Source organism: Diaporthe citri (genome assembly GCF_014595645.1).
Source record: "Diaporthe citri strain NFHF-8-4 chromosome Unknown scaffold_2, whole genome shotgun sequence".
Taxonomy (NCBI): domain Eukaryota; kingdom Fungi; phylum Ascomycota; class Sordariomycetes; order Diaporthales; family Diaporthaceae; genus Diaporthe; species Diaporthe citri.
This window is the reverse complement of record NW_025064847.1, coordinates 2,096,241-2,121,307: the sequence shown is the minus strand read 5'-3', so window position 1 is coordinate 2,121,307 and position 25,067 is coordinate 2,096,241. Positions and strand designations below refer to the sequence as shown.

General features: G+C 37.6%; 6 protein-coding genes and 1 non-coding gene across 7 annotated transcripts; 3 read left to right on the top strand and 4 right to left on the bottom strand.

Annotated features, from left to right (window-relative positions):
• Nucleotides 1–9,222: 9,222 nt before the first annotated feature.
• On the bottom strand, nt 9,223–9,535 carry INS49_006220 (uncharacterized protein; the record flags this gene model as incomplete). The annotated part of the gene is made up of 2 exons (XM_043166993.1): nt 9,223–9,325; nt 9,390–9,535. The coding sequence occupies 2 exons, from the start codon at nt 9,533–9,535 to the stop codon at nt 9,223–9,225; spliced, it is 249 nt and encodes an 82-aa protein (XP_043028137.1).
• Nucleotides 9,536–10,388: 853 nt separating this feature from the next.
• INS49_006219 (uncharacterized protein) lies at nt 10,389–11,126 on the bottom strand (the record flags this gene model as incomplete). The annotated part of the gene is made up of 1 exon (XM_043166992.1): nt 10,389–11,126. One exon carries the CDS (start codon nt 11,124–11,126, stop codon nt 10,389–10,391), a length of 738 nt encoding a protein of 245 aa, XP_043028136.1.
• A 927-nt stretch (nt 11,127–12,053) lies between these two features.
• On the bottom strand, nt 12,054–14,477 carry INS49_006218 (uncharacterized protein; the record flags this gene model as incomplete). Its single annotated transcript, XM_043166991.1, has 6 exons — nt 12,054–12,099; nt 12,162–12,268; nt 12,340–12,656; nt 12,746–13,762; nt 13,845–13,989; nt 14,055–14,477. 6 exons carry the CDS (start codon nt 14,475–14,477, stop codon nt 12,054–12,056), a joined length of 2,055 nt encoding a protein of 684 aa, XP_043028135.1.
• Nucleotides 14,478–16,809: 2,332 nt separating this feature from the next.
• On the top strand, nt 16,810–16,898 carry INS49_006217. The gene has a single exon. It is a non-coding gene; the product is annotated as a tRNA-Pro (tRNA).
• A 442-nt stretch (nt 16,899–17,340) lies between these two features.
• Nucleotides 17,341–18,727, bottom strand: INS49_006216 (uncharacterized protein; the record flags this gene model as incomplete). The annotated part of the gene is made up of 3 exons (XM_043166990.1): nt 17,341–17,788; nt 17,841–17,967; nt 18,040–18,727. 3 exons carry the CDS (start codon nt 18,725–18,727, stop codon nt 17,341–17,343), a joined length of 1,263 nt encoding a protein of 420 aa, XP_043028134.1.
• An 810-nt stretch (nt 18,728–19,537) lies between these two features.
• On the top strand, nt 19,538–19,824 carry INS49_006215 (uncharacterized protein; the record flags this gene model as incomplete). Its single annotated transcript, XM_043166989.1, has 2 exons — nt 19,538–19,612; nt 19,684–19,824. 2 exons carry the CDS (start codon nt 19,538–19,540, stop codon nt 19,822–19,824), a joined length of 216 nt encoding a protein of 71 aa, XP_043028133.1.
• Nucleotides 19,825–21,553: 1,729 nt separating this feature from the next.
• INS49_006214 (uncharacterized protein) lies at nt 21,554–23,211 on the top strand (the record flags this gene model as incomplete). The annotated part of the gene is made up of 3 exons (XM_043166988.1): nt 21,554–22,420; nt 22,479–23,033; nt 23,098–23,211. The coding sequence occupies 3 exons, from the start codon at nt 21,554–21,556 to the stop codon at nt 23,209–23,211; spliced, it is 1,536 nt and encodes a 511-aa protein (XP_043028132.1).
• Between the last annotated feature and the right edge of the window lie 1,856 nt (nt 23,212–25,067).

Below are 25,067 nucleotides of genomic sequence, written 5' to 3'. Positions count from 1 at the left end.
TTGCTATAAAAACAAATTATAGTTTTTTTATAAAAAAGCATTTAATTAATTAAGTATTAATCTTAATTCCTTATTAATTAAAGAAAACTTAAAATAAATTTAAATATTATATTTATTTTTATAATTCTTATTTATAATTAATTTTAACGTAGTTTACTACTAAGTAGCGGATATTACTAAGTAACGTATTTTTTATAACTTAGCTAAGTTTAAATATTAATTATATTTTAATTAAATTTAAATATTAAAATAAAAATTATATTATTAAATAGCACCTCTTTTAAAAAAGGTTTTTATATAGTTTTAAGGTTAAGGTTATAGGGTTACAGCTATTTTAAATTAAATTAAAAACTAGGATTTAAGGTATAGCCATAGTAAAGCAAAAAAAATAAGCAAAATTAGCCCATGCACCTTACTTAATAATAACTTAAAAAGGATGTAAATTTTACTATATATACCTTATTATATATTTTAAAATATATATTATATTTTAAGTTAAAATTAAATCTTTTATAAAGATAATTATACTTAAAATTTAATAATAAATAGCTTAGATTTATTAGCATTTTTTAATAACTCTTTAAGTACCTTTTCCCCGCATTCCCCGTAAAAAGCTATAAAAATCTACTACTTAGTAATATCCGCTACTTAGTGGTAAACCACGTTATTCTTTTTTTATAAATAAGTTTTTAATTAATTATGCTTTTAAAAATAGTTTTATTAAAAAAATAATTATTTATAAAATAAATTTTAATACTTATTTATTTATAAAGAGTTTTAATTAAAGATTAAATTATTTTATTAATTAATTTAATAATAATTAAAGTAAAAAAAATCTTATTAATTTATTTTTTAATATATATAATTTATTTTTATAAATAAATATTATAAATATAAATTAATATTTATTAACTTCTTTTTTTATTTTAATAAAGTCTTTAAATTTTAACTTAAAAGTTTTTTATAAATATAAAAATTAAATCTTTTATATTTTTATTAAAAAAAATATTTAAAACCTTTTTATCTTTTTTTATAATTATATTAAAATATATTAATATAATTAATATATTAATTAATATTATACTTTAATTAAAATTTAAAGAAAATAAAAAAATATTTTTAAAAGTTAATAAGTATTTTTAAAAAACTTAAGCTTTTTTAAATAAATTTATTTTAAAAGGCTTTTAATTTTTTTATTTTAAATTATATATTATTTTAATATTATTAAAAGTAAAATAAGTATAAAAGTATTTTTTTAATTATTTAAATATTAAGTTTATATTTAAAAAAAATATAATATAAAGTATTAAAGGCTTTATTATTAATAATAAAAAATATAACTTTAATTTTATTTAAATTAATATAAATTTATTTTTTTATAACTTTAATTAAAAATAAAAAATTCTTATTATATATTATTAAGTTTATATTATTAAATAAAATATATAATAATTTATTATATTTATAATATAATAAAGGTAAAAAATTTATTTTAACTTTAATATTTAAAAAAAATAAATTATAAAAAGTAATTATTTATTTTTATATAAATTATTAAGTAAATTAAATTAAAATAATTTTAATTAATTATATTTATAATAAATATAATAATAAAGTTAATTTAATATTAAATAATTTATAATAAATTAATTAAAATATTAATCTTAATATTATTTATTAAAAATATAATTATATTAATTTTAAAAAATTAATTTATAATATAATTCTTAAAATATATTAATTTAAAAAGTATTTTTAATAAAATATATACTTTAAATTATATTATTAATAAATATTTAATTAAAATTAAATTAATATTATTAAGTATTATAATATTTATAATATTTATTTTAATAATTATAATTAAAATTACTTAATTTCTTTTTTAAAATATTAAGGATTATTAAGTATATTCTTTTAATTTTAAATTATTATATTAATTAAGCTTGCTTTTATTATAAGAAACTTAATATTTTCTTTTTAAGTTTAATTTAAATTAATAAATATACTTTTCTTTTTTTTTATTTTTATTTTATTTCTTAATTATAACTTATTATTAATAATTTAAAATTAATTATTTTTTATCTTTTTAAAATCTTTAAATTAAACTTAATTAATCTTTATAATTTTTATAACTTTATTTTAATTTTTAATATTCTTAATTATATACTTTTTTTTAATATAAATTATATAATTTATAAAATTTATAAATGTTAAGATTAAATTAACTTTTTTTTAATTATTAAGTTTTTATATTATTTTTAAAGCTTTTAATAAAGCTTTTTCTTAAAATATAGAATTTATTTTAATAAGCTTATAATATTTAATTATATAAAATAAATTAAACTTTTCTTTTTAAATAAAATCTTTAATTAATTATAAATATATTTTTTTAAATTATAATTACTTTTATTATAATATAATTAAATATAAATAAGATTTAAATATTTTAAAAAGCTAATTCAAATATTTTTAAATAAATTAAAAAATATTAATAATTTCTTTTATTTAAAAATTATTAATAAATCATTTTAAAAAAGTTATTTAAGCTTATTATATTAATATATATTATAATCTTAAAAAGTATAATTATAATAAACTTTAAATAATTTCTTTTTTTAAAAAGAAAAGTATAAAAATTATAATTTATACCTTATTATTATTAAAATTACTTTAATTAAATTTTATTAAAAAGTATTAAATAAAATTTATAATTCTTAACTTAAGTATTTTAAAATTATTTTATTATTTATTATAAAAAAGGCTTTAATATTTTATTAAAATAATTTAAATTTATTTTTAAACTTAATTAAATTAAGTTTTAATTTTATAAACTTTTTAATAAATTTATTTATATTTTATAAATATTAATTATATTTTTTAATAATATTAATATAATTAAATTTAAATAAAAATTATTAAGCTTATAAGTTTTTATTTTAAAAAATAATTTAAAATATTAAAATTATTTTAGCTTTTTTAAAGATAATTTATTTTTTTTAAATTAAGTTAATTTTAATTAAAATTATTTTATATAACTAAATATTTATTTTATTTAAAATATTTAAATTTTTAATTAATAAGTTTTAATAAAATATATTTAAAGTTTAATTAAAAAATATTTTTTATTAATTTATAAATAATTTCTTTTTTTATTAATTATTTTTTTTAAATATAATAAAAGTATTTTATAAAAAAGTTAAATTATAAAAAAAGAAATATTATTTATATTATTAAGTTTTTAATTATATTTTATAATTTTTTTTTTATTTTTTTAAGTTATTATAAGAATTATTATAAATAATATTTTTAATAATTATAATTAAATTTATATAATAAGTTTAATTATTAAATTTATAAAAAGTAAAAAGCTTTTTCTTTTAATTTTTTAAAATATATTATTTAATAATAATACTTTTAATTATTTTTATTAAGTTTACAATAATATAATATTATTTTTAAATAATTTTAAAATTTAATTATTTAAATAAAAAAATTAATAAATAATAATTTTAAATTTATTTAAAACCTTAATAATATTAATTTTATTAAATTTTAAAATATTTAAATTATAAATTATAAATAAAGCTATTTATAATAAAATTATTATATTAATAAAAAATAAAACTTTTTAAAATATTAATTTAAGTTTTTAAATTATTATTAATAATAAATTATAAAGTTTAATTAAAATAAAATTAATACTTTCATTAATAATAAATAAAATTAAGTTTTCTTTTTTTTTTTATAAATTTTTTAGATTTTTTTTTTAATTTTAAGAAAAGAAAAATAAATAGTTTTTTTAAAATTTAAAAATATTTTTAAAATAAAAATAAATTTAAAAAAACTTTAAGCTTAAAAATATAATATATATATTATAATAATTTTTAATAAAATAATAATAAAATAAAGAAATTTAAAAATAATAATATTTTTAATTAAAATAATTACTTTTAAGGAATTTATTTTTAATATTATTATAAAATATTTAAATTAAAGCTTAAAAAATAAAGATATTAATAAATATAATAAATAAAATAAATTTAATAAAAAAATATTTTATTAAAAAAATAAATATTATTAAATTATAATAAAAAAAGCTTTTTAAAGTTATATTTAATACCTTATTTATTAACATTATATTAAATTCTTTATAAATTAAACTTAAGTTTAATTAAAGCTTAAATAAAATTATATTTTAAATTTAAGCTTTTTATATAATTTAATTAATATAAAAATATATAATATAATGCTATTTATTAAACTTATAAATAAATAAAATAAATACTTTAATTTTATATTATAATTTTTTTTATTTTAAATTTAAGATTATAATAATAATAATAAATATTAATTAAAAATTTAAAGTATTTTTAATTAATATTAAATAATATTTATAAAGTTTAAATTTATTATTTTAATTTTAAATTTATATTATTATTATATTTAAATATAATTTTTAATAAAAAATATAAAATAAATTTAAAGCTTAATAATATATAAATATAAAATTAAAGTAATATTTTATTTAAATATTAAAAATATAAAATATATTTTAAAATTAAAAAATAATCTTAAATTATTTATAATATTATTATATGTTTAATTATATTTAATTCTTTTTTATAATAAAATAAAGATAAATATAAGCTTTAATTAAAACTTTAAATTAAAATATAAAATAATTTAATAATATTTAATATAAAAATAAAAAAAGAAATAAAATTAATAAATAATTAACTTATAATTAACTTTTTTTTTATTATTAATTAAAAATATATAAAATTAAAATTATATTTAAGTTAAATTATTAATAAAAATAAACTATTTAAATAAATAAAGAATAAGTTTTGCTAAATCCTTTTAAGAATAACTTAAGGAAGAGCTTTAATATAATAAAAAAGGAAGATAAAAATAAAAAGAAGCTAAAAAAGAAAAAAGGTAAATAGTTTTAAAAAATTTTAAAAAATAAGAAAAGCTTAATTAAAGCATTAAATATATAAGAAAAGAAAAAAGTTAATTTCTTAAAAGAATATTTAAAATAAGCATAAAAGCTAACTTTTTATAATTAATTAAAATTTAATATAATATTATTTTTTATATATTTTCTTGCCTTTATTAATAATATATAAATAATAAGCATTTATTATAAGTTAGCCTTATATTGCTTTAACTTAAGGTATTTAAAAAAAGTTAATATTTAAAGTATAAAGAAAAAGGTTCCCTTTTTTTATGCTTATATTAAAGTTTATTCTTATAAGGTTAAAGCTTATTAATTAATTATAATAAGCATAAGCTTAAATTATAATATATTTCTTTTTTTTAAGTTAAAACCGTTAAGGGCTTTTTTAAGGGGTTAATTATTAATTAAAATAAATAAATTAATGCTTTAATTATAAATTAAATATTGCTTTTTACTTAATTATTTAATTATTTATATATATTTTAATTATATTATAAAAATAATTTATTTTTATAAGTTTATTTTTTATATATATTATAATTTAATATATTAATTAAAGTAAATTAATAAAAAATAATTATTTAAATATAAGTTAATAATTAAATTTATAATACTTTTATAATCTTTTAACTTATATTTTTATTATAAGCTAGCCTTAGGTTATTTACTATAAAGTGCTTAAATAAAGTTTATATTTAAAGTATAAAGAAAGAGGTTTACTTTTTATTTATATTTACATTAAAGTTTATTTTTATAAGCTTAAAGCCTGCTAATTAATTATAATAAGTAAAGCTTAAATTATAATATATTCTTTTTAAGTTTTTTTAATAAGCCTTAAAAGGTAATTATATAATAAAAAGTAAAGGATATTATAATTTAATTATAAATTAAATATTACTTTTTACTTAATTATTTAATTATATCTTAATGCTTTTTAAGTATATTAAAGGCTTAGCTTATTTTTTATAATTAATACGCCTTTAACTCTTATAATTTAATATATTAATTAAAGTAAGCTAATAAAAAATAATTATTTAAGCATAAGTTAATGGCTAAATTAATAGCATTTTTATAATTTTTTAATTTAAGCTTTTTATATAAGCTTTTTTATTTAAAACCTTAAGGTTATAAACTTATTATATAATTTATAATTAATTTAATATTTAATTATAAATAATTTACTTTATTAATAAATATTCCTTAAGTTTTAAAAGTTTTATAATATTAAATTAATTAATATTAATTAGCTTATTTTAAACTTAAATTAACATTAAGCTAGCATTACTTTTAAGCCTTACCTTATAAATAAAATTTATATATTAAAAATAAACTTAATTAAATACCTTTTTCTTATTAATGATAAAGGATAAAAGCTGTATTTAAGTTTTTTTATAATAATTTAAATAGTTATTCTTATAATAATTAAGCTAGCTATAAGCATAATACTTAACTTTACTTATTAAAATTATTATAATATTAATATTTATAGCTTTTACTTTTTAAATATAAGTATTATTTTCCCTTATTATAATATTAAAAATGCCTTTATATTATTACAAGATAAAGTAAAAAGCCTTAAATATATTTAATTATTCCTTATAATTAAGTTAAGCTTTTATTATAAAGATTAAGTTAATAATTATTAATAATATTTTATATTTATTTAATTAATTTTAAGCTTTTATTATATAAATTAATTAATTAAATTAAGTAAGAAATTTCATTATTCCATTTTTATAATATTATTATAATGTAATTAAGTTAAGCTTAATATATCTTTATTTAAAAGAGTCCTTAAATATAAGGCAAAACTTTTATAAAAAGCTTTTTAATTATTTTTTAAAATTCTTTATAAAATTAATATAAAATAAAAATTAATTATAAAAAGTTCTTAATTAATTAAATATATAAAAAAATTAAGCTCTTTTAATATTAATTATTTTTTATTTATTATATACTTAATCCTTATTTTAATTAATTAAATTATTAAGTATTTTTAAAATAAAAGTTTCTTAAGATAAAAAAAAGCTTAATAAGTTATTATTATTTTTTTTAAGTTTTATTATATTAAATTTTATATAATTATATTATAAGTTTATAATATAAAAAGACTTTAAATATATATTATAAACTAGCTTTAAATTATTTATTATAAGGTATTTAAGTAAGGTTTATATTTAAAATATAAAGAAAAAAGTTTATTTTTTATTTATATTAATATTAAAGGTTATTTTTATAAGGCGAAAGCTTATTAATTAATTATAATAAGCAAAGCTTAAATTATAATACCTTTTTATATAAGCTTTTATTTAAAGCTTTAAGGTTATAAACTTATTACATAACTTATAATTAATTAATATTTAATTATAAATAATTTACTTTATTAATGGAAATATTTTAAGTTTTAAGTATTTTATAATATTAAATTAATTAATATATAATTAGCTTGCTTTACGCTTAAATTAATATTAAATTAATAATGCTTTAAGCTTTATTTTATAAAAAAGTTTATAAATTAAAAATAAGCTTAATTAAATGCTTTTTTCTTATTAATAATAAGTAATAAAAGTTATATTTAAGTTTTCTTATAATAATTTAAATAATTATGCATATAAGCTAACCTTATGCTACCTTAATTAAAGGTATTTAAAAAAAGTTAAGATTTTAAGTATAAAAAAAGAGGTTTGCCCTTTTATTTTGCTTGCGCTAAAGCTTATTTTTATAGGGTTAAAGCCCGCTAATTAATCATAATAAGCATGAAAGAATATGTAATTACTGCTTGCAAATTACACCTCCCGGCCAAAAGACCATAATAACCAATCTAAGATTGGTTATTCCCAGCAATATATAAAGCCATACCGTTATAAAGCACAAGCTTAAACCATAATAACACCATTAATATAAAAAGAGTATTTTTATTAAAAATATAAAAAGTATTATTTAAAATTATATTTTTTATATAAATTAAATTATGGTCCCGTGATGCATTTAGTTTATGCATTAAGCTTTTAATCTGTAGAAATGCAAAGGGCATAGGTTTAACTCTTGCCAGGACCTTTAAATTAACTATTTCCCTTATTATTTCTTTACAAGCCCTTAAGGGCAGCAATTTCTTACTTATATATATTGCGTAAAGTTTAAAGTTTATAATTATTTATATGCTTATTTCATAAGTTATTAATTATAAAATATTAATTAAATACTTTATTTATATATAAATATTTCTTTATACTTATTATTTTTTTAATTCTTATAATTAAAGGTTATAAGTTTAACCTTAAGATTAATAGTTTTATATTAAATAACTTAATAAAGCCCGTATAACGTAATTTATTTTTAAATAATTAAATATTTAAATTAAGTAAGAAAAAAAGTAATTAATAATTAAAAACTTTTTTTATTTTTTATATTAAGTTTAATTAAATTAAAGTTGTATTAAAATAATTATAATTAAAAGTATATTAATTTTCATTTTATTATTACTTAAAGTTATATTTTTAATATATATTACTTTATAATTAAATCTTTAAAATTAATATAAAAAGCATTAAATATTTAAAAATATTTTTTATTATTTAATATTAACTTTAATTAAATTAAAGAAGTATTTATTAAGAAATATATATATATATATATATTATTAAAATAATAATATATATGTAACTTTAGTTTATATTAATATAACGGCGTTAAAAACGTGGTTTTAACGGTGTGGAATGTAAATAAGTGTATTTAGTGGCACAACTAAAACCAAGAAATATATACAGATTTATTACCTTTGTATGATCAACAGCCCCTCCCTTAGTTTGGGTATCATCAACCGAATTTCATCGTCCAATCACGTGGAATGTGCAACAACTCCTTGCATGTTAGAAAAGTCTAGGGTAAGTTGTCTTGTATAGCGGCGGCGGCGTTTGACTTGGGCGCCAGTGAAGTGCTTACACGAGTATCTACCCAGTTAGCCCCATTTCTAAATCCACCCACCCTTGCTCACAGCAAGATGGATTGATTCCTTGCCTAGCCTTTGGTAATACGCTCCTCTTTGGATATAATAGATGGCTACTAGAAAGTCGCAAATTCGGACAGGTTCACATCTCAGGTTATTGTCATCACTCTACAATTCACTCAAGAGCTCAATGCAGATGTATTGGTTCTGTCTTGGTTTTATGCCCTCTTTCCCTCACCAGATTCATGCCGCCCACCAGCAATGAAAACCAAGACTCAACCCCTGACTCTCTTTGCACCACTCGTGGTGAGACTTAAACGGCCTTCAGATACTTCCCTTCAACATTGTCCTTCTGCTCCTTGGGACTCAGGGACTTCCACTCTGCCTTCTTCTGAAGACCAGACTTGATGGTATTGCTGCCAGGAATGAGTGCCTCTCCAAATACTTTTGCACATGTAAGCGCTTTGGTAGAAAACTTACATTGTAACTGTCTCGAGCTTCTGATCCAAGGTGATTGCGTACAGGTATTCGCCCTTGCCAAGATCGTGGACAAAGTCCACTTTGCCCTTCCTATCCCAGTCATGCCCGTAGAAAATCCCGTCCCCCTCCTTGAACTGGGGTGCCATGTTGTTGGTGTATGGGGTAGTGATTCGCTTATGTTTCTTGTGTGCAAGGTCGCTTGGTGATTTGTGTGTATCTTTGAAATTTGTTGCGATGAGGTAGCTCTTCCAGGTGCTTCGCTTCTGTTGATGGTTTTGGTATGAACTGTCCGGAGGTTAAACTGCTGGAAAAGACGGCTTATATATGATTTCTAAAAATAGTCACTCGACAGTCTACTGAAGAGTCGTCCTTGTGACGCCGCACATCGAAGTGATGAGCATTTTTTCCATGCACAGGCCGTTGTATGTCAGACTGTATCAGCAGTACAGTTCAACCGTCTTTCACAGACTCTCAGGCTCCAAGACCGAACTACACAGTCGTTACCGTAAAATATGGATGACGATGAGTTAACCCTGATTGTTGCTTGCTGTTTGTGATTCACCGTCCTATTCTGGTATAGCAATCACAGGTGGCTGACCACGCAATTGGGCATTGAAACTTTCTAAGTACAAGCTGGCACCGTTCTAATAGTTATGGTAGCTACCCGCGAGGTATGAACCGCTGCCGAGGCATGGGTAGGCTCTATTTTCTCGCCGTCGTCATTTAATTATCTGCAACCAACTGGGCTACCTTCGTCAACATCTGCCCTGCACACTCTGACAATAGGTCAAGAATAAATTGTAAAGGACCAGCGGGTATGGCTTGCTTGAGTTGTTGGATTTGCCGAGCTAGAGTTCTGTGACATCAAGTTTGATGGATACTCGAAGCTCAGATATTCGATGCAGTGGGAGGATCTCCATTCAACGGACTCATGTACATATAACTTCGATGTAACTTCATGGTACTGCTGCTGATTCCTTATCTAAGTCTCATTCTGCATTAGACCATGGCCGGAATATCGATCTCAGCAATAGTCCAGACCTGTCCTCCGTTGCTCGACGTCAAACCCTTATACGTCCCTCCCGCAGCAGTAGCGATAGTATTGCCGAAGGTGGTGTCCGCGCCGGCCAGCGTGATAACAGTGTTGAGGTACTTCTGCGCCGCAGTAGTGCCAGAGCAACCCCCGTCACACTCCGTGCCTGTGCCATACCCCCTCATATAAGGACCGGACGCGTGACTATAAGTACTCAGGGCCGCCCCGGTATCGGCGTTGGTCACAGTCTGCTTCCACGTCTGGCCATCGCTCTGGAGCTCATAGACGATCTTGACCTTGTCGGTGCCCGAGACGGCGGACGCCGGCCCATCGAGCTGGCCGAACGAGCCAAAGACCGACGCACGCACGCACCATTGCCCCTTTGAGGCCCCGCACCATGAATTATCCGGCCAGGACTCGAGTGTTGTCTGGACGAGGTCGCCTGTGCCGTTCGACATACCGGGCCAAAGGAACAGCTCGCCGTTTTGGGTCGAGGGTGCGGTACCAGGCACGATTGTCGTCACTGCCTTGGTGATTGTGCTCTTCGTGGGGCCCAATGATACCGATCCGCCCCAAGTGTCTACCCGGCGATCCTTGGTGCCTGTAGGGGCCATGGGTCCGAAGGTTGACGGTGCGAGGGGGCCGAAAGGCGAGGCGAGCGCACCAGCCGCAAGGGCGGCAACCGTGGTCAGGTAGAAGCGCATTTTGGGGCGGTGAAGGGCAAAGTAATAGCTCGAGGATTGAGTGAAGGTAAGCCGAGGCAGAGAATTGCTCAGCTTCGGACTATTTCACAAAGGTTGAGCTGACATTTGATCAACACGACGAGGAATCACATTGGTCGTACAGGGAACTTATATAGCATTAAGGCTGTTGGCCGTGCGCGTGGCCGGTTTCTCTCCCATGGTGGAAGAAAATATGTTTGGCGGAATTGTTTAGACAGCCTATGATTCTTCCGGCCACTTGAGCGGATCAAGTCCCTGAATTGGATTTCCATTCCTGCTCAAGTGACGAATGTCAATTAAAAGCTGTCTTCGAATTAGGTAAGTCCTGGGAGACTTCCGAGCTGGCTGCTATTCCGCGTTCAATGTGAATGGCAATCCGCCACGGAGCAGGGCAAGCCGGTCGTATTGGAAGTCACATTGGCATTATTTTCCACCTCTAGTTTACGTGCTGCGTGCCTGAACGGGCAGCCTGTCCTGTTTGGTCTTGGCGCCCGTGGTATATGATGGTATTGGGTGTCATCCGGTGCGGAGATTCTCATGTCTACGAACTGGGGTAACAGTCGAGGCTCAGTGGCCATACCTGTTCCTGAAATGAATGACCTTTCTGAACTACCCATCTCCAAGATCTTGCTCGAGATAAATCCATGACATGAACTGTTCTTTGTTGTTTCCTCAAGTCTGATCTACCAACTGTTAAGTTCCGCAACTGCCTGCCCATGCTGACTTCCCCTTCTTGCCTCTTTGTTATAGATCTTTCTACACTGTTTCCGGATTTCTTCCCTTGCTCTGATACAAGATCCACTTTAGCCGTATAGTTTATGTTGGCACACAAAAGTTACATGTCGAATCAGGAGCAACGGTCGTACAGCCGAAGTTTTAATGCTTCTACGAGCACAACAGTGCTTCAGCCTAGACGTTCAAGAGAAGGTCCAACAGCTTGGAGTAAACAGGCGAACTGCATTCAATACGTATCAGCACACGATGGTCAATGATTCAGGGAATCAGAACTTCACTCACCCTAGTCCGGTCACGGGATCCCAGCCGGGAGCAGCCAAAAAGCCCGTGGAAAAGCAGTTGGGGTTGGACCCATTAGTGACATCTGTAAAGACCTCGGGATGGGCATACTGCAAGTTGTTAGTCAACAGTCTACCGGGTGTTGACGTGCTGTACGGCAGTCTTTGGTACATAAACTCACCAGGGTTGGGTTCACGAAGCCAAGGGTGCTCTTCCCAGCCGCAATTCTTTCCTCGTTGACTCTGGTCAAGACGGCAGCCCAGATTGGTGCAGACAAAGACGTGCCGCCGATACGGCCCCAAGAGCCTTGCGCGCGGACAACAAAAGAGTCACCGATGGCAGACACATCGGGATATCCACGGCCACCTATCTTGTAGACGCCGTCGCCGACGGCCGAGAAGTTGGTGCCTGGGTCCGTGTAGCCAGTGAAGTTCAACGTGACTGAGTCGAAGTAAGTCGCGACTTGGTCTTTCTGGTAATCTGGAGCATCAAAGTAGTCTGTGCATAATCCCGTCAGTATAAAAAACGAATTCTGGTTGACGTGGCCCTTCAAGGATGAGGGTTTTCAAAAATAAAGGTAAACGTACTGCTGAAGCCGCCACCTGAAGGAAACCTGGCGGTGGCACTCTCGACATACTCTGGTGTTGACGAATTGCCAGACACCTTGTCCAACTGCGTCGATCCAACAGCTAGGACATACGGGCAGGTCGCATCACTATCTGGGTAGAAGACTTTTCCTTCGGGCCCGGCACAGCCATTCGCGCCCCCGTCGCCCTCGAAGGAGCCCACACCATCGTCACCGGAGCTGATCACAACGGTCGTCCCCTGCAGACCCAGCTTCATGATCTCGTCGCATTGCCTCTTGGTGTAGTAGCTTGGGACGTCAGACTCGCCGCCACCGTACGAAATGCTGATCACGTTCGTGGGCTCATAGACTCCGCATTGGAGCTGTCCTGTGTAGCCACCTGGGTTGGGGTCCGGGTACGCTGGGTCCAGACACTCGGGAAGAACGCAGTTGCCGGTCTCGCCATATGCGCTGTACGTGCAGTAGCTCCCGTCCAGGGCATCATAGAAAGTATTCCAGAAACCTTTGAAGGGAGTGTCAGAAGCAGTCTCGTTTAGCTGGTAGTACTCGTCGTCGGTCTGGAAGAGGATCGTCTTTTGGGGCCAGATGAGAGGCTGAGCAGCCTCGAAGTCTAGGTCTGACTCAACACCAGCCGCCGCCAGTGACTTGGCAGCACCATAAGCACCGTCGATGCCCTTTTCGATGGGATAAGTGCCGTTTGGAATTTCCGGATATAAAGTGGACCAGTATACATCAAGATCATCCTGAGCGTAGTGATCGCCCAGAGACTCGAAGACGCCGAGCTCGTTACCTTCGGCAGCCTTGTCGCCTTTGGGGATGCTGTACTGCGTTCGGATGCACTCCTGTGTGACGTACGAGTCGCATATGGAGCTGTTCAGGGGCGGGAGGCTAGAGGCGTCTGGGCCGATGACATCGACTCCGGTATTCATGGCCTTTACTGCGCGCTTGCCGAGTTGATCGACCTCAGCGCGACGCTTAAGACGGCGAACGCGACCTGGATCGGCACGAAGTCGGATACCTGGAGTAATGTCTGGAAGAACTAGTTAGTTCCCGAACACTTGCTTATTTTGGAAGTGGGCGGGGGTGACTCTGTCACTCACAGTCGATGTGGGTTTGCACGTGGGAGGGAATATGATACTCCTCAGCGGCGATGTTTTCGCTGCCAGTCGAGCTGTGCTCCCAGTAGAAGTAATCCGTGAACAGAATATCCTCGACCTCCGCAACCGTGGCGTCAAATTGAATCCACTAAAAAGTGTGAGTTTTCATTTGCCAAGCATGTGAGATAGTGAGTGTGCTCTTGGGTGTCATACCTGCTTGTTGGCTGATTGTGAAATCCGAGTTACATCGATCCCGCCGGCAACGAGCCAGTCTCTAACAACCTCTACACTCTCCTTCGGAGGCGCAAAGAAGTCAATGACCTCACGAGCAGTCATGCTCTGACCGTAATATGGGGACAAAGGGTTTGACCTTTCTGCCAGAAGGTCGCGGCCTTCCTGTAGCTTATCCTCAGGCTGTCGCAGTCCGATTCTCATTGGAAGGACGGTGGACTTCTTGACCTTCTGCTTCTTCTCCCAAGTCCAGGACCAGTGAGGCATCTGCCTCTCGTGACGGACATGCGTGCTAGGCACGTCCCTCCTGCTGAGGAGTCGTCCACCATCAAAAGGACTGGCCAGCGCCGAGTCAATGGCTGCCGCACCACAGAGGGCGGCAGCGACAAACTGCTTGTACAGCATCGTGGGACGCGTCGACTTGGCAAGCTGGACCAGCGACAGATAGCCAATTGGTGTGGGGCGAATGCACTGGTGGAGATGGGGACGGAGGAGGATGTGGCCAAGAGAGACCACCGCCTTCCAAGAGATAGCACCCGCCCCTTGGCAAAGCTTTTATATGTCTACCGTTACCATCGTCCCCACGGGATGGGACCCTGTCATGATGGCGAGATAGCATCGCGTAACTGGCAGGGGGGACTCAACTCTGAACCGACCATGAGGGGAAGGTGTTCGACCGTTCATTCCAACAGGGGTCGTCTTCCCCGAGTGGGGATCGCCTGTTATCTTCATGGAAGCTCGATGATGATTGAGCCGGGGGTTTGGAGCGGTGGGACAGGACCCGAGCGGAGCCAAAGGCCGGAGACAGACATCCTGACATCTGGACCACGGCGCCTGGTTACAGCTCTCAAGCCCGCACAGCCGATCGCCACTGCAGTGCAACGCGTCTCGCTTTCGCCTCTCCGCTCCGCGTTTGGGCCATTCTGCAGTGCAGTGTTGTGGATTGCATGACTTGGAACAAGCTCCGGAAGGCGGCAAAAGTCCATGGGTGTTCGTGTTAGCGGGTAAAGCCAGAGAAGCTGGAGCTTCCGGTCTGGGGCTAGAGGCAGGGAGCCGCTACATGCAAGGTGCGCGAATCATCTGCACTTGAAGTCTAGGGTGGGGACCAACAAAGCTTAAGACTTTATTGGGTTTGCTGCCCTGGCCCGCATGAATTCGAGAGAACGTATTTGACCCCGGTTTAATTTATTACTTGCACGGACCCCGACCATAAAGTGGCTTCGGCTCATGCTGCCTTGGTAAGTGGCTGGGTTGGGACCTTGGGTAGGGAGTGGTGGTCAGAGTTGTCCTGACCCCTCACTTCGCGGTTCACAGACTGCGATCGGCACGGTGCGAGAGGGAGGGGGTGAGAAAACACAACGGCGTAAGCCACATGCGGCGCCGGCGCGGGACAACCAGGGCATCTGATGGAGTTCGGTCGCCCATTTTTGAAGTGGCGCCGCCTCAATTCTTATTATCAGGCGGAATTACAGTCATGCTCCCCGTCTTGTCTTCCTAATCCAGCGGGTCACAGCCGGTTCGCAAGTGGGTAGGGGTACGGTTTGGCCAGCACAGACTGCACACCTTGTCGGATAATATTATATGGGATAATCTCATATGGGAGAACCTCACTGGCATATGGGATAATCTCGCACGTGATAACCTTACATGAGATAACGTTTCACAGTAACATTGAATAGGAGAGCCTCACCCCTATATGGGATAATCTGCTATGGGACACCCTCCTGTAGGATACCCTCCTGTGGGATAATCTGCTGTGGGATAATCTGTTGTGGAAGATCAAACGGTATCAAATCCAGCTATTGTAGGTGGCCTGGACGTGGTCCCGTGCCATATACACTTCCAGCAGTCAGAGACAGTCATCATCGCAAGCCCACGTCTGCAACTTCAAGATGACTGTTGCACTGTTGGGTCAAACTTTGGCAAGGCTACCCGGTAGAGCATTGTATGATCCCTGCAAGCCGTATTCGGTAGCTTGAGATAGTGGCGCTGTGCTCCTCAGATAGGAAGGTCGGAGACAGGGGGCGAACGACATAGTTCAATGGTATCACAACATAATCTATTGAAGTATATAGGTACCGCAATTGCCGTGCAACTGCGGCGTCGCTTTTGTTCCACAGTTATGAGCCCGGTTCGCACGGAACTATCTTTCCTTTCTACGAGCTGCAAATAAGCCGTGCAAAGCGCGTCTCAATCACATTCATTTTATACTATTCATTTCCTTCTGCTGTTGAACAAAAGCAACGCCGCTATTGCACGGCAAATGCGGTACCTATATACTTCAACATAATCCTTACTAGCAGAGGATGATTCCATCACCCAAACTCCCCTGATAATCAGCTAGCACATGACCCTGACCAAGATAAGAATGGAGTTGTAGACCCAGCAGCTTATGGTCAAAAAGATTCCAGCTTGACCTTGACAGGGTGTGCCCATTTCTCACGAGTCCCAAACATTTGCCTGTCACAAACTCGTGATCTGCTATTTCTATTCTCTCGTCTTTCCCAAAAGAAATTCAATCTTGGAAGAGAGTGACATGGTGACATCTGTCTCTAGAATCCAGACTTACAGGTTGACCTTTCACCAAGTGCAGAACCATCACATCCTTTTCCAAAGGGTAAATGTCCACTGACAAGGAAGTCTCCAAGAACACCCTGTGAGCTGTGGAGTCATGATAATATAAATTACCTTTCAGAACAAACTGTCATCCAATCAGGTGTCAGCTTGCCTTTAAACAGGTCTTGTGGTCTAGTGGTATGATTCGCGCTTAGGGAACACCCTAAACAAAAATGCGCGAGGCCCCGTGTTCAATCCACGGCAAGACCCTGTTGTTTTACATTTTTTTCTAGAATTTTTGAGTCTTGTTTTGGCTATCCTGAGCTCGGTGAAGTCGTTTGTCTTTGAGTGAGTAGACTATGTCGGCGTGGTGGCGTTGTGGTGCAGCCCGGTGGCTTATGTAAGCTGCTTAGCTAAGCCAGCACCACTCACACAGCCATTGACACCTCTACCTACAAACCCTTTAATTAATTACTTGTGATGGAATGCAGCCTTGAATTGAAATGGATTGATATATTTAAGAAACTTGATATATTTAAGAAACTGAATAGTGATGTTATTGGGTCTTTTTTGGGACAATTGCAGACTCCAACATGTATTTCATGACATGTTCCAGGGCCAATCCGGCAAACACATCACCAAATACCCCAGTCTGCTTCCCAGTCCTCTCAGTCCAAACGCTCCTGAGGCTCGCTCAACTCACAAATGGCCATTAATTATGGCCGTGGACGTTTGGTAAGCGAAATCTCCAGCTCCAGTGCTTTTGTGGATCCTGTAGCAAATCCCTCATGTTCCTCGCGAAGGGTGCCTCGGGCCCTCTCATCAGCTCTCCTCTATCCAGACACCGTCTCGCTGCCTCAAGCGCCAATACCGGATTCCCGGCACCATTCCACTCGATAGCGGCGCGGTAGTGTGCTTCGTGCATTCGAGTGTCCAGGTGCTCGAGCTGGTATAGTTCAACGAGTTGCTCCGCTTTATCGGTCGAGCCACTTGAAGCCGGAGAGTAATCATCAAGATCTCTCCATAGGGTGTGTATCTGCTCGATTCTGCTGTCTGAATCTGCGATCAAGCCTGGATCAGAAGTGCAGTGCTTGCAGGTGCATTCAAATCCCCAATGGGACTGTAATTGATTCTGTCGCATGGCGCGGGCTTGGACTGGACTGCCCAGAATCGTCAGCATGTGTGGCAAAGGTGGCATTCGTTGGACCGTACTCATAGTAGGCGATGCTGAGCTCTTCCCCATTATGTATATCTCGAGCTGCATAGACCTTTTGTGACAGCGTCGACGCGTCGAAATGGTACCCACTGTTGGGGCGACAGTCATGGTTTAGACGTGATACTGCGAGTGAGGGTGTAAGTAGCTCAAAACGCACAAACGAGGACTCGCAAATGTAAAAGGGGGAACCCGAACCTTCAGTAAATGTAGAATGAAAATCTTTCCCATTTTTGAATTTCGTCCTGAAGTTGTTTTTTGCGAAGATTTTATAAACTCTCTCTTCTTGGGTCGTAGCGTCGTCATGGGTTGACAGCTGGAGATACTCGTGCTGATGTTGCTGTGGCAGGGACTTGATGGCATGAGCGAGTGCTTGTGTGAGATGATTCGTGCTCAAGTTGTTGAACGCTGTACCGTCTACCACAACAGCTGGAGTTCGTGCCATAATCAGCTCTCCCTGGCTGATCTCTCGGGTGGCAATCAGACCGACTCCTTTTCCTGGTATCTCTTTGGCCTCGTAAGGCGGCACGGCAGCACGACTCCCAACTTCAGAATCCGGTGCCTGCGACGTAAACAAAGGTAAGACGTCTTCGAGTATTGCATCCGTGGTGATGAGTGCTATACCGAGGCCGCGGCTGAACTTCGGGTGCGTGAAAGTGCAGAACTGGTTCGGTCCCAGGCCATGGCAGGCATCTCCCTTGACCCAGCCGCTACCCAATGAATTTGATTCCCAGATCGGGGCAGTTGCATCGATGGGGCACACAGCATGGTCTTGCGAGTCAAAGTGTGGGAAAGGTGTGCACAATGACACTGCATCGGGTAAACACAAGCAGCCAATGATTGATAGCAGCCAGAGTGGTAACGTCGCTTTTTGCCAGCAGATCATGGTCGGCAACCTGATTGCATCGCATGCTCTTGCTCTTGTGAGGCTTGATAAGTAACTCGGAGGTCAGCACGGGACGTTGCTGGAATTTGACTTCGCGGTTATCAAGCCACGGTGACCGTGTTTCAGATGCTGCAGTGCTCCTGAAACCTTCCGTCAACTCCTTCTAATTAATTAGACGGGCCGCCGTGGGCCGAGCGGCGACCCAAGCGCTTGGAGCTCCACTAAGTTGGTTGTTCAGTATCCAAGCGACGCGACGAATGGACGACACCGCGCCCGCAATTGAGCATAATTTCTGCGTTCATGTCACGCGGTCACGCGGTCAACAATTGTCGGGCAGGCAAAGTATCAAATTGCTGACATCAACCGCCGGCTCATAGTACGACTGGAGCTTGGCCATTTTGTTGTTCGACGCCACCTCCTCTGGCGATGCAACACACAGATGCGGGCCTCACAAACATCATTGGACGTTGCACTCGTGCTCTCGCAACGGTCGATGCGGGGACGTTAGGCGATTTCTGTGGTGGTTGACAGCTGCGACCTCTTTGGTCGAGAACCCCTCCGTCTCACACAGGATGACGTTCGGATGGTCATCTTCCCCCGAACCAGACAGAGCATGACGACTGATGGTAACCTCGATGGCCTTTGCCAATGCTCGCAGTCTATTGACCCTGATATATATATTCAGGAGGTGAGCCCCTCACTGCCCTGGACTGGACACCGAACACATCCAAGACGATTGATCCTGCGCATTCCAAGACTTTCAGCACCAGACCAAATCACATTCTAATAATAACATAATCACAAGCGGCCATGAGCGGAATCACCGACACTGCAGCCACCCAAGCCCACGACGTCGTGGAGCAGGCCGAAGCCGAGGAGCAGAAGGTGAGTCGCTGCCCAATGTTTGCGCCACGCGTGCCGCCTGCGTCACACTATTGACACATCAACACGAAAAGGTGCAGGGAGACAAAGCCATTACTGGCGAGGGTGTGGGCGTCGAGGGTAGCAACACGGCTGGCACCGGTGACCAACATGCAGAGGGCGAGACCAAGTCCAAGCTAGACAAGGTCAAGGAGGCGCTGCACTTGAAGAAGTGATCGCGCTTCAATTTCCTATTTGAGTGTGGGCGCTTAGGTGGACGGCTGGTTCGGGATGGGTTGAGGTCCAAATTGTACCATGCAAGGTGGATGTCGCTATCGCAAACTGCAGCAAAAAAACAAACAGAGGGTTGTCTGTGCAGCCACCGCTACCGGAATGCCGGTAATAAGTCATCAGACTGAATGCTCCAGAAGATGCTACGCTGTGCGCTGTGCTGCCCAATTCGCAGGGGAAACGTGGCGCCGGTGCATGCAATAAGTAGTCTAAATCCTGTCGAGGAACCCCCCGGGAATTGATTCAGCCCTATCAGTCTTACGTCTTACTCGCAGGCAGCCACGGGCTTTTCTTCCTCTTGCTCGAAATAGGAACCCTCGTGATCACTCAAATCCATGGCTTCGCCGGAGCTTCCTTCTCTGATGTCAGCTCGCGGAGCGCAGTCGACCTCAGGATTCAGCCCTAAAGCCGCCAAGTCAGGCACCCATCCCCCGTTCGAGTCACTCGGGCCGTAAGACGACGTAGCTCGCGTGTATTTCGGCCTGTCGAATGGGAGCGGATACCCACCCACTCAGCCCGTAAGCCGCCCACCCTAGAGCCGAAACGGTGTACCGGGACTATTATTGAGACTGCGAGGCGCATTCCTTGAGTCGGGTGCGCCCGATCAATCTTTGCGCCCGCCCTAGTAAGCAAAGGAGTGGCGGCTGAGAAGGCAGGCCAAAAGCGGGAATAGAATTGTTCTTTTGCGGACGCCCTCCCATTTTTTCGACTTCCTCCCCCTCCACCCAGGCTGCCCTCCGCCGAGTTCGTGTTCTCCTGTCTTGGCTATTTAGAGATCAAGTCACACGGCCATCGACGTCGATGCCTCGGCTATCGACGTTCTACACCGAGCCAGCATTTCGGGGCTTGCAGGTCGACGGCGCACCCTCCTTCGTATATCAATCACACCGCAGACCGTGCCGAATGGGCCGTGGGCGTCCATCGGCTGCACGGAGGCGCACCCAACGCACCATACTTCTTATCTACGCCTCGGTGACGGGCGGGCTCATCGCCAATACAACTTAGCCATGTGCCCGGTGGAGCACCCGTGGGGCCGTTTGGGGGCGGCTTGTGCGCATAGATCCTGGGGAGGATCATGGAACCCTGCATCGTCGGACCACTCATCACCACGACACCGCGAGGTGTTGGCTGCAAGTGCACATCGTGGTGTCCTGAGGGAGGGCTCCGTGAAGTTATCGGGGGGTCGCACGTGGACGCCGTCCCACATCCGACTCGAGTATCATCTTCGGACCGCGCCCCAGCAAGGAGCGGCCGTCCTACCCGGCGGATACCTCGACCTACCCAGACCCAGGGGGGGGGGGGGTGATGACTGTTCGTGGGGCACTGCTGCTCAGGCACACCATCTTTCGATTTCCTGCCTGATTACACGGTCAGGAATGAGGCGATGCGATGAGGCAGCCTCGGAAGCATGACTCCTTTGTGAGGCTCACGTTGGCGATGGTGTGGGTGTATCGTCCATCCCAACGGTCACGGGCTCGTTCTTTAAATACGGGAGGGTGTTCATGGTCATGCCCAGCTTCCAGTGAAGTCAAACAGATCCCTCATCAGCAGTTTAAATCATATTGATAGTCTCAATATTGTTGTTCTTCGCGGCGAAGTAAACAATTATTTGTTAGTCAAGTGGCAACCTTCACCTCTATCTATATCGGGACTTAACTAGTCGTCTGTGTTACAATGGCGAACCTTCTAGTGCTCACTCGAAAGGTCGAGGCTCTTGATTTGCAATCGAGGCCTGCCGCCATAGGTGTCATTCTATCGCTCCTTATTGTTTTATACCTATCGATCACAAGGTTCATGACATGGCGTCGACTGTCAGCCTTCCCCGGCCCGTTCCTGGCCTCCATATCATATCTTCCCATGCTACGGATCCGTCGCTCCGGGAAATCTCACCTCGACTACTTTGCGCTTTCTAAACAATACGGCTCCCTGGTCAGAATTGGTCCCAATGACCTCCTCGCATCAAGCCCAGACCACCTTCGCCGGATGTCGGCAGCACGGTCGACCTACCAGCGAAGCAGCTGGTACAAGGCCACCAGACTCGACCCATACCATGACATGATGGGCAGCATCATGGACAAGCATGCCCACATGTCCCTCCGGGGCAAATTGGCTGCTGGGTACATGGGCAAAGACAACCCAGGCCTCGAGTCTGACATCGACTCTCAGGTCCAATCTTTGGTCGGTTTGATCAAGCGGGAGTATTTGTCTGACGAGTCAGCTAAGCCAGTCGACTTCGGAAGACTGGCAGACTTCTATGCTCATGACTCCAAGTCCAAGCTCGCGTTCGGCAAGCCACTGGGCCTCCTTGAGACAAACACGGACGTTCGTGGCATCATTGCCATCGTCAAGCTGGCTCTGGAATGGATCCAGGTGTTCACAGATATCCCGCCTCTCCAGAAGATCTTCCTCTCGAACACAATGCTCAAGCTTCTCGGCCCCAAGCCAACAGACAGCTGGGGTGTTGGATACCTTATGGGAATGGCCCGGGAATTGGTCTCCAGTCGTCTCGAGCCAGATGCCAAGGACCAACAAGACCTCCTGGTAAGTCGCCACTATGCACACCCCACTAATGAACCAAAAATACTGATTCTGCGTGCAGGGATCGTTCCTGAAGCATGGATTGGACCGGCGCTCGGCAGAATCCGAGGTCATGTTCCCGATCATCGCAGGCTCAGACACAACGGCCAACGCGATCAAGATGACGGTATCACACATCGCTTCCAACCCTAGGGTTGCCTCCAAGCTCAAGAACGAGATCGACCAGGCGATTGCCGACGGTACAATTTCCAAGCCCTCAACAAACGAGGAAGCGAAAAAGCTCCCATACCTTGAAGCTGTCATCTACGAGGGGCTCAGGGTCCACCCTCCCTTTGGCGGCCTCATCATGAAGCAGGTCGGCCCTGAAGGCGACACATTCAACGGCCAGTTCATCCCTCCGGGGACAAGGATCGGACACAGCACCTGGGCCGTGGCGCACGAGGTGTCCGTCTTCGGCGCCGACTCCAACGTCTTCAGGCCGGAGCGCTGGATCGAGGCCGACGAGAAGACCAGGGGCATTATGAAGAAGCAGACGGACCTCGTATTCGGCAGTGGAAGATGGGGTTGCCCCGGAAAGCATGTCGCCTTCATTGAGTTGAACAAAGTCCTTGTTGAGGTAAGCTTGAAACCAGTTATGGTGCATTGATGCATGAGCTTCAAGATGCTAACTTTGGTTGCAGCTGTTCCGAAACTTTGATTTCCAATTCACCAACGACCCTACCTCGATGAAGAACTACCAAAAGCTCTTCATGGGTGGCTCGCTACCAATGAGTGTAACGACTCGAACTGCTTAAAGATTTCCATTTCCATCTTATGTATAAAGAAGAGGTCGTGGACATTCATTTGGATATATTTCCTTTGCTTTTCGGCCACTAGTGTTTTCTTGTATTGTCCTGGCCACGTGAGGAGGCAGGACTGGGTTCATCATTTCATAGCATAGGCGTTTGGGCAGGCTTCTATTTTTGTGCCTTCGATACCCTTGAGGCTGGACCTTTACCAGAATGAAAAACAAATTGAGTCAATTCCAGAACCATTTGATCATCCCTGATTTTTGTTGTGTCTATTCTCCTGGTGTAACATACAGCATGACAATCCTCATTAGCACGATGTGATGTGCAAGAGGCACAGGTTTGCAAGCCTACAGACTCGCTGCATTGGAGACAAATTAAATATATCCCTGCGATCCCGTCACAAAAGTCTAAGAGGCGTGGAAGCAACTGGGCATTTTCAAGATGCTTGCCACAGGGGTAGCTCGCTTTCTCGGTGCAGTGACTGCCATTGGTCAAGGGCACCACCTTGTTATCAGCACAGTACCGAATTTGTAGGTGGTTTGGTTCCAGCCAAGATGCAAGTGGCCCTTTTCATTTAACCACGACACCACTTCTCACTAGAATATTTATATTGAAGTTCCGCTCTATATAACTTCCAGAGATCCTGGAGTTTTCTTTACAAATGGGAATGCCAATGCCTCCGAGGCTGCGGTGCCATCTCCAGCTGAACCTCATCATTTAGGTCTGTCACAACACGATCACTTGGGAATCCAGGAATCCAGTTGATGTCGTGTGCCAGTCCGACCCGTATCCGATCATTTCGCCAGTCCAACACCATGTCGCTTGTATCAAGTGCATTATTCAGCAGGACCCTGCTCAACGGGGACTCCCTTCTTTCGGCCTGCCAAAGGGAATTGGAGCCCTAGCTCATCTGGTACTTCCATTGACCGAGAGAAAATCGAGACAAGGCTCGCTGGGCCGTGCTTAGGCATAATAACGTCGACGAGACATTATGCCTCAGAAGGGGGAACTAACGCGACGATCCATCTGGGGTGCATATTACCATAACCCGTCTTCGCTGTCACATTGAGGATCAACAACTCCCATCCGAGTCTTAGGTGGGGAATCAGACACGTTACTGGCAGTGGCCTCCTCAAAGGTGGCCTGGGCGGCACGTTGCAGGCGCGAAAGCGACAAGGACACTCGGTTTACACGGTGCTAAGCTGCATGTCACGCAGCATTTGCGAGAGATCCGACCGATCAGGGCAGGAACTGAGAAGTGAGCGCGGGTGAGACGTCGGGATCGGCCATGCAGGGCACATATTTACCCGGCCTGTGATTGCCAGCACTCATAGTGCAGGCTCCGGTAGTCGAGATGACCTTTTAGTCAAGTTAAAACTCCAAAGACCAACCAGTGTCTTGCTGGATAGCACTTTGGAGCGAATTAATATGCAAGTGTAAAAACTGGCTCTTGATCTCCGAGTCGCACTGAGACCCTAAGCACGACACCACGGATCTACGTTATGCCGGTGTGTACATAATAATGGTGAATGTGCATCCAGCCGTGTTTGGTGTCTAATCTGGATGGCTTGGAATGTGCTCCTGACTTGAAACATAGTGAGCGAACCAGAATAAGACAGAAACCTTCCAGTTTAGGTACACACGCACCTGCCGGAAAGAATCACGATTGCCAAGACCTCCAAAGCTGTAATATGGGAACTCCCACTAGACTGCGAGAAGGCAGGCAATGTAATATGAAGATGGTAGGCCTGCAGGCTCTGTTGGAAGTCATTTTCGATGAGGGAATATAGTTCAGCCTGGCCAAGAAGCGAGCGTTCCTGCTGTGCTTGCAGTATAAAAAGCAGCCGTGAACATATCGG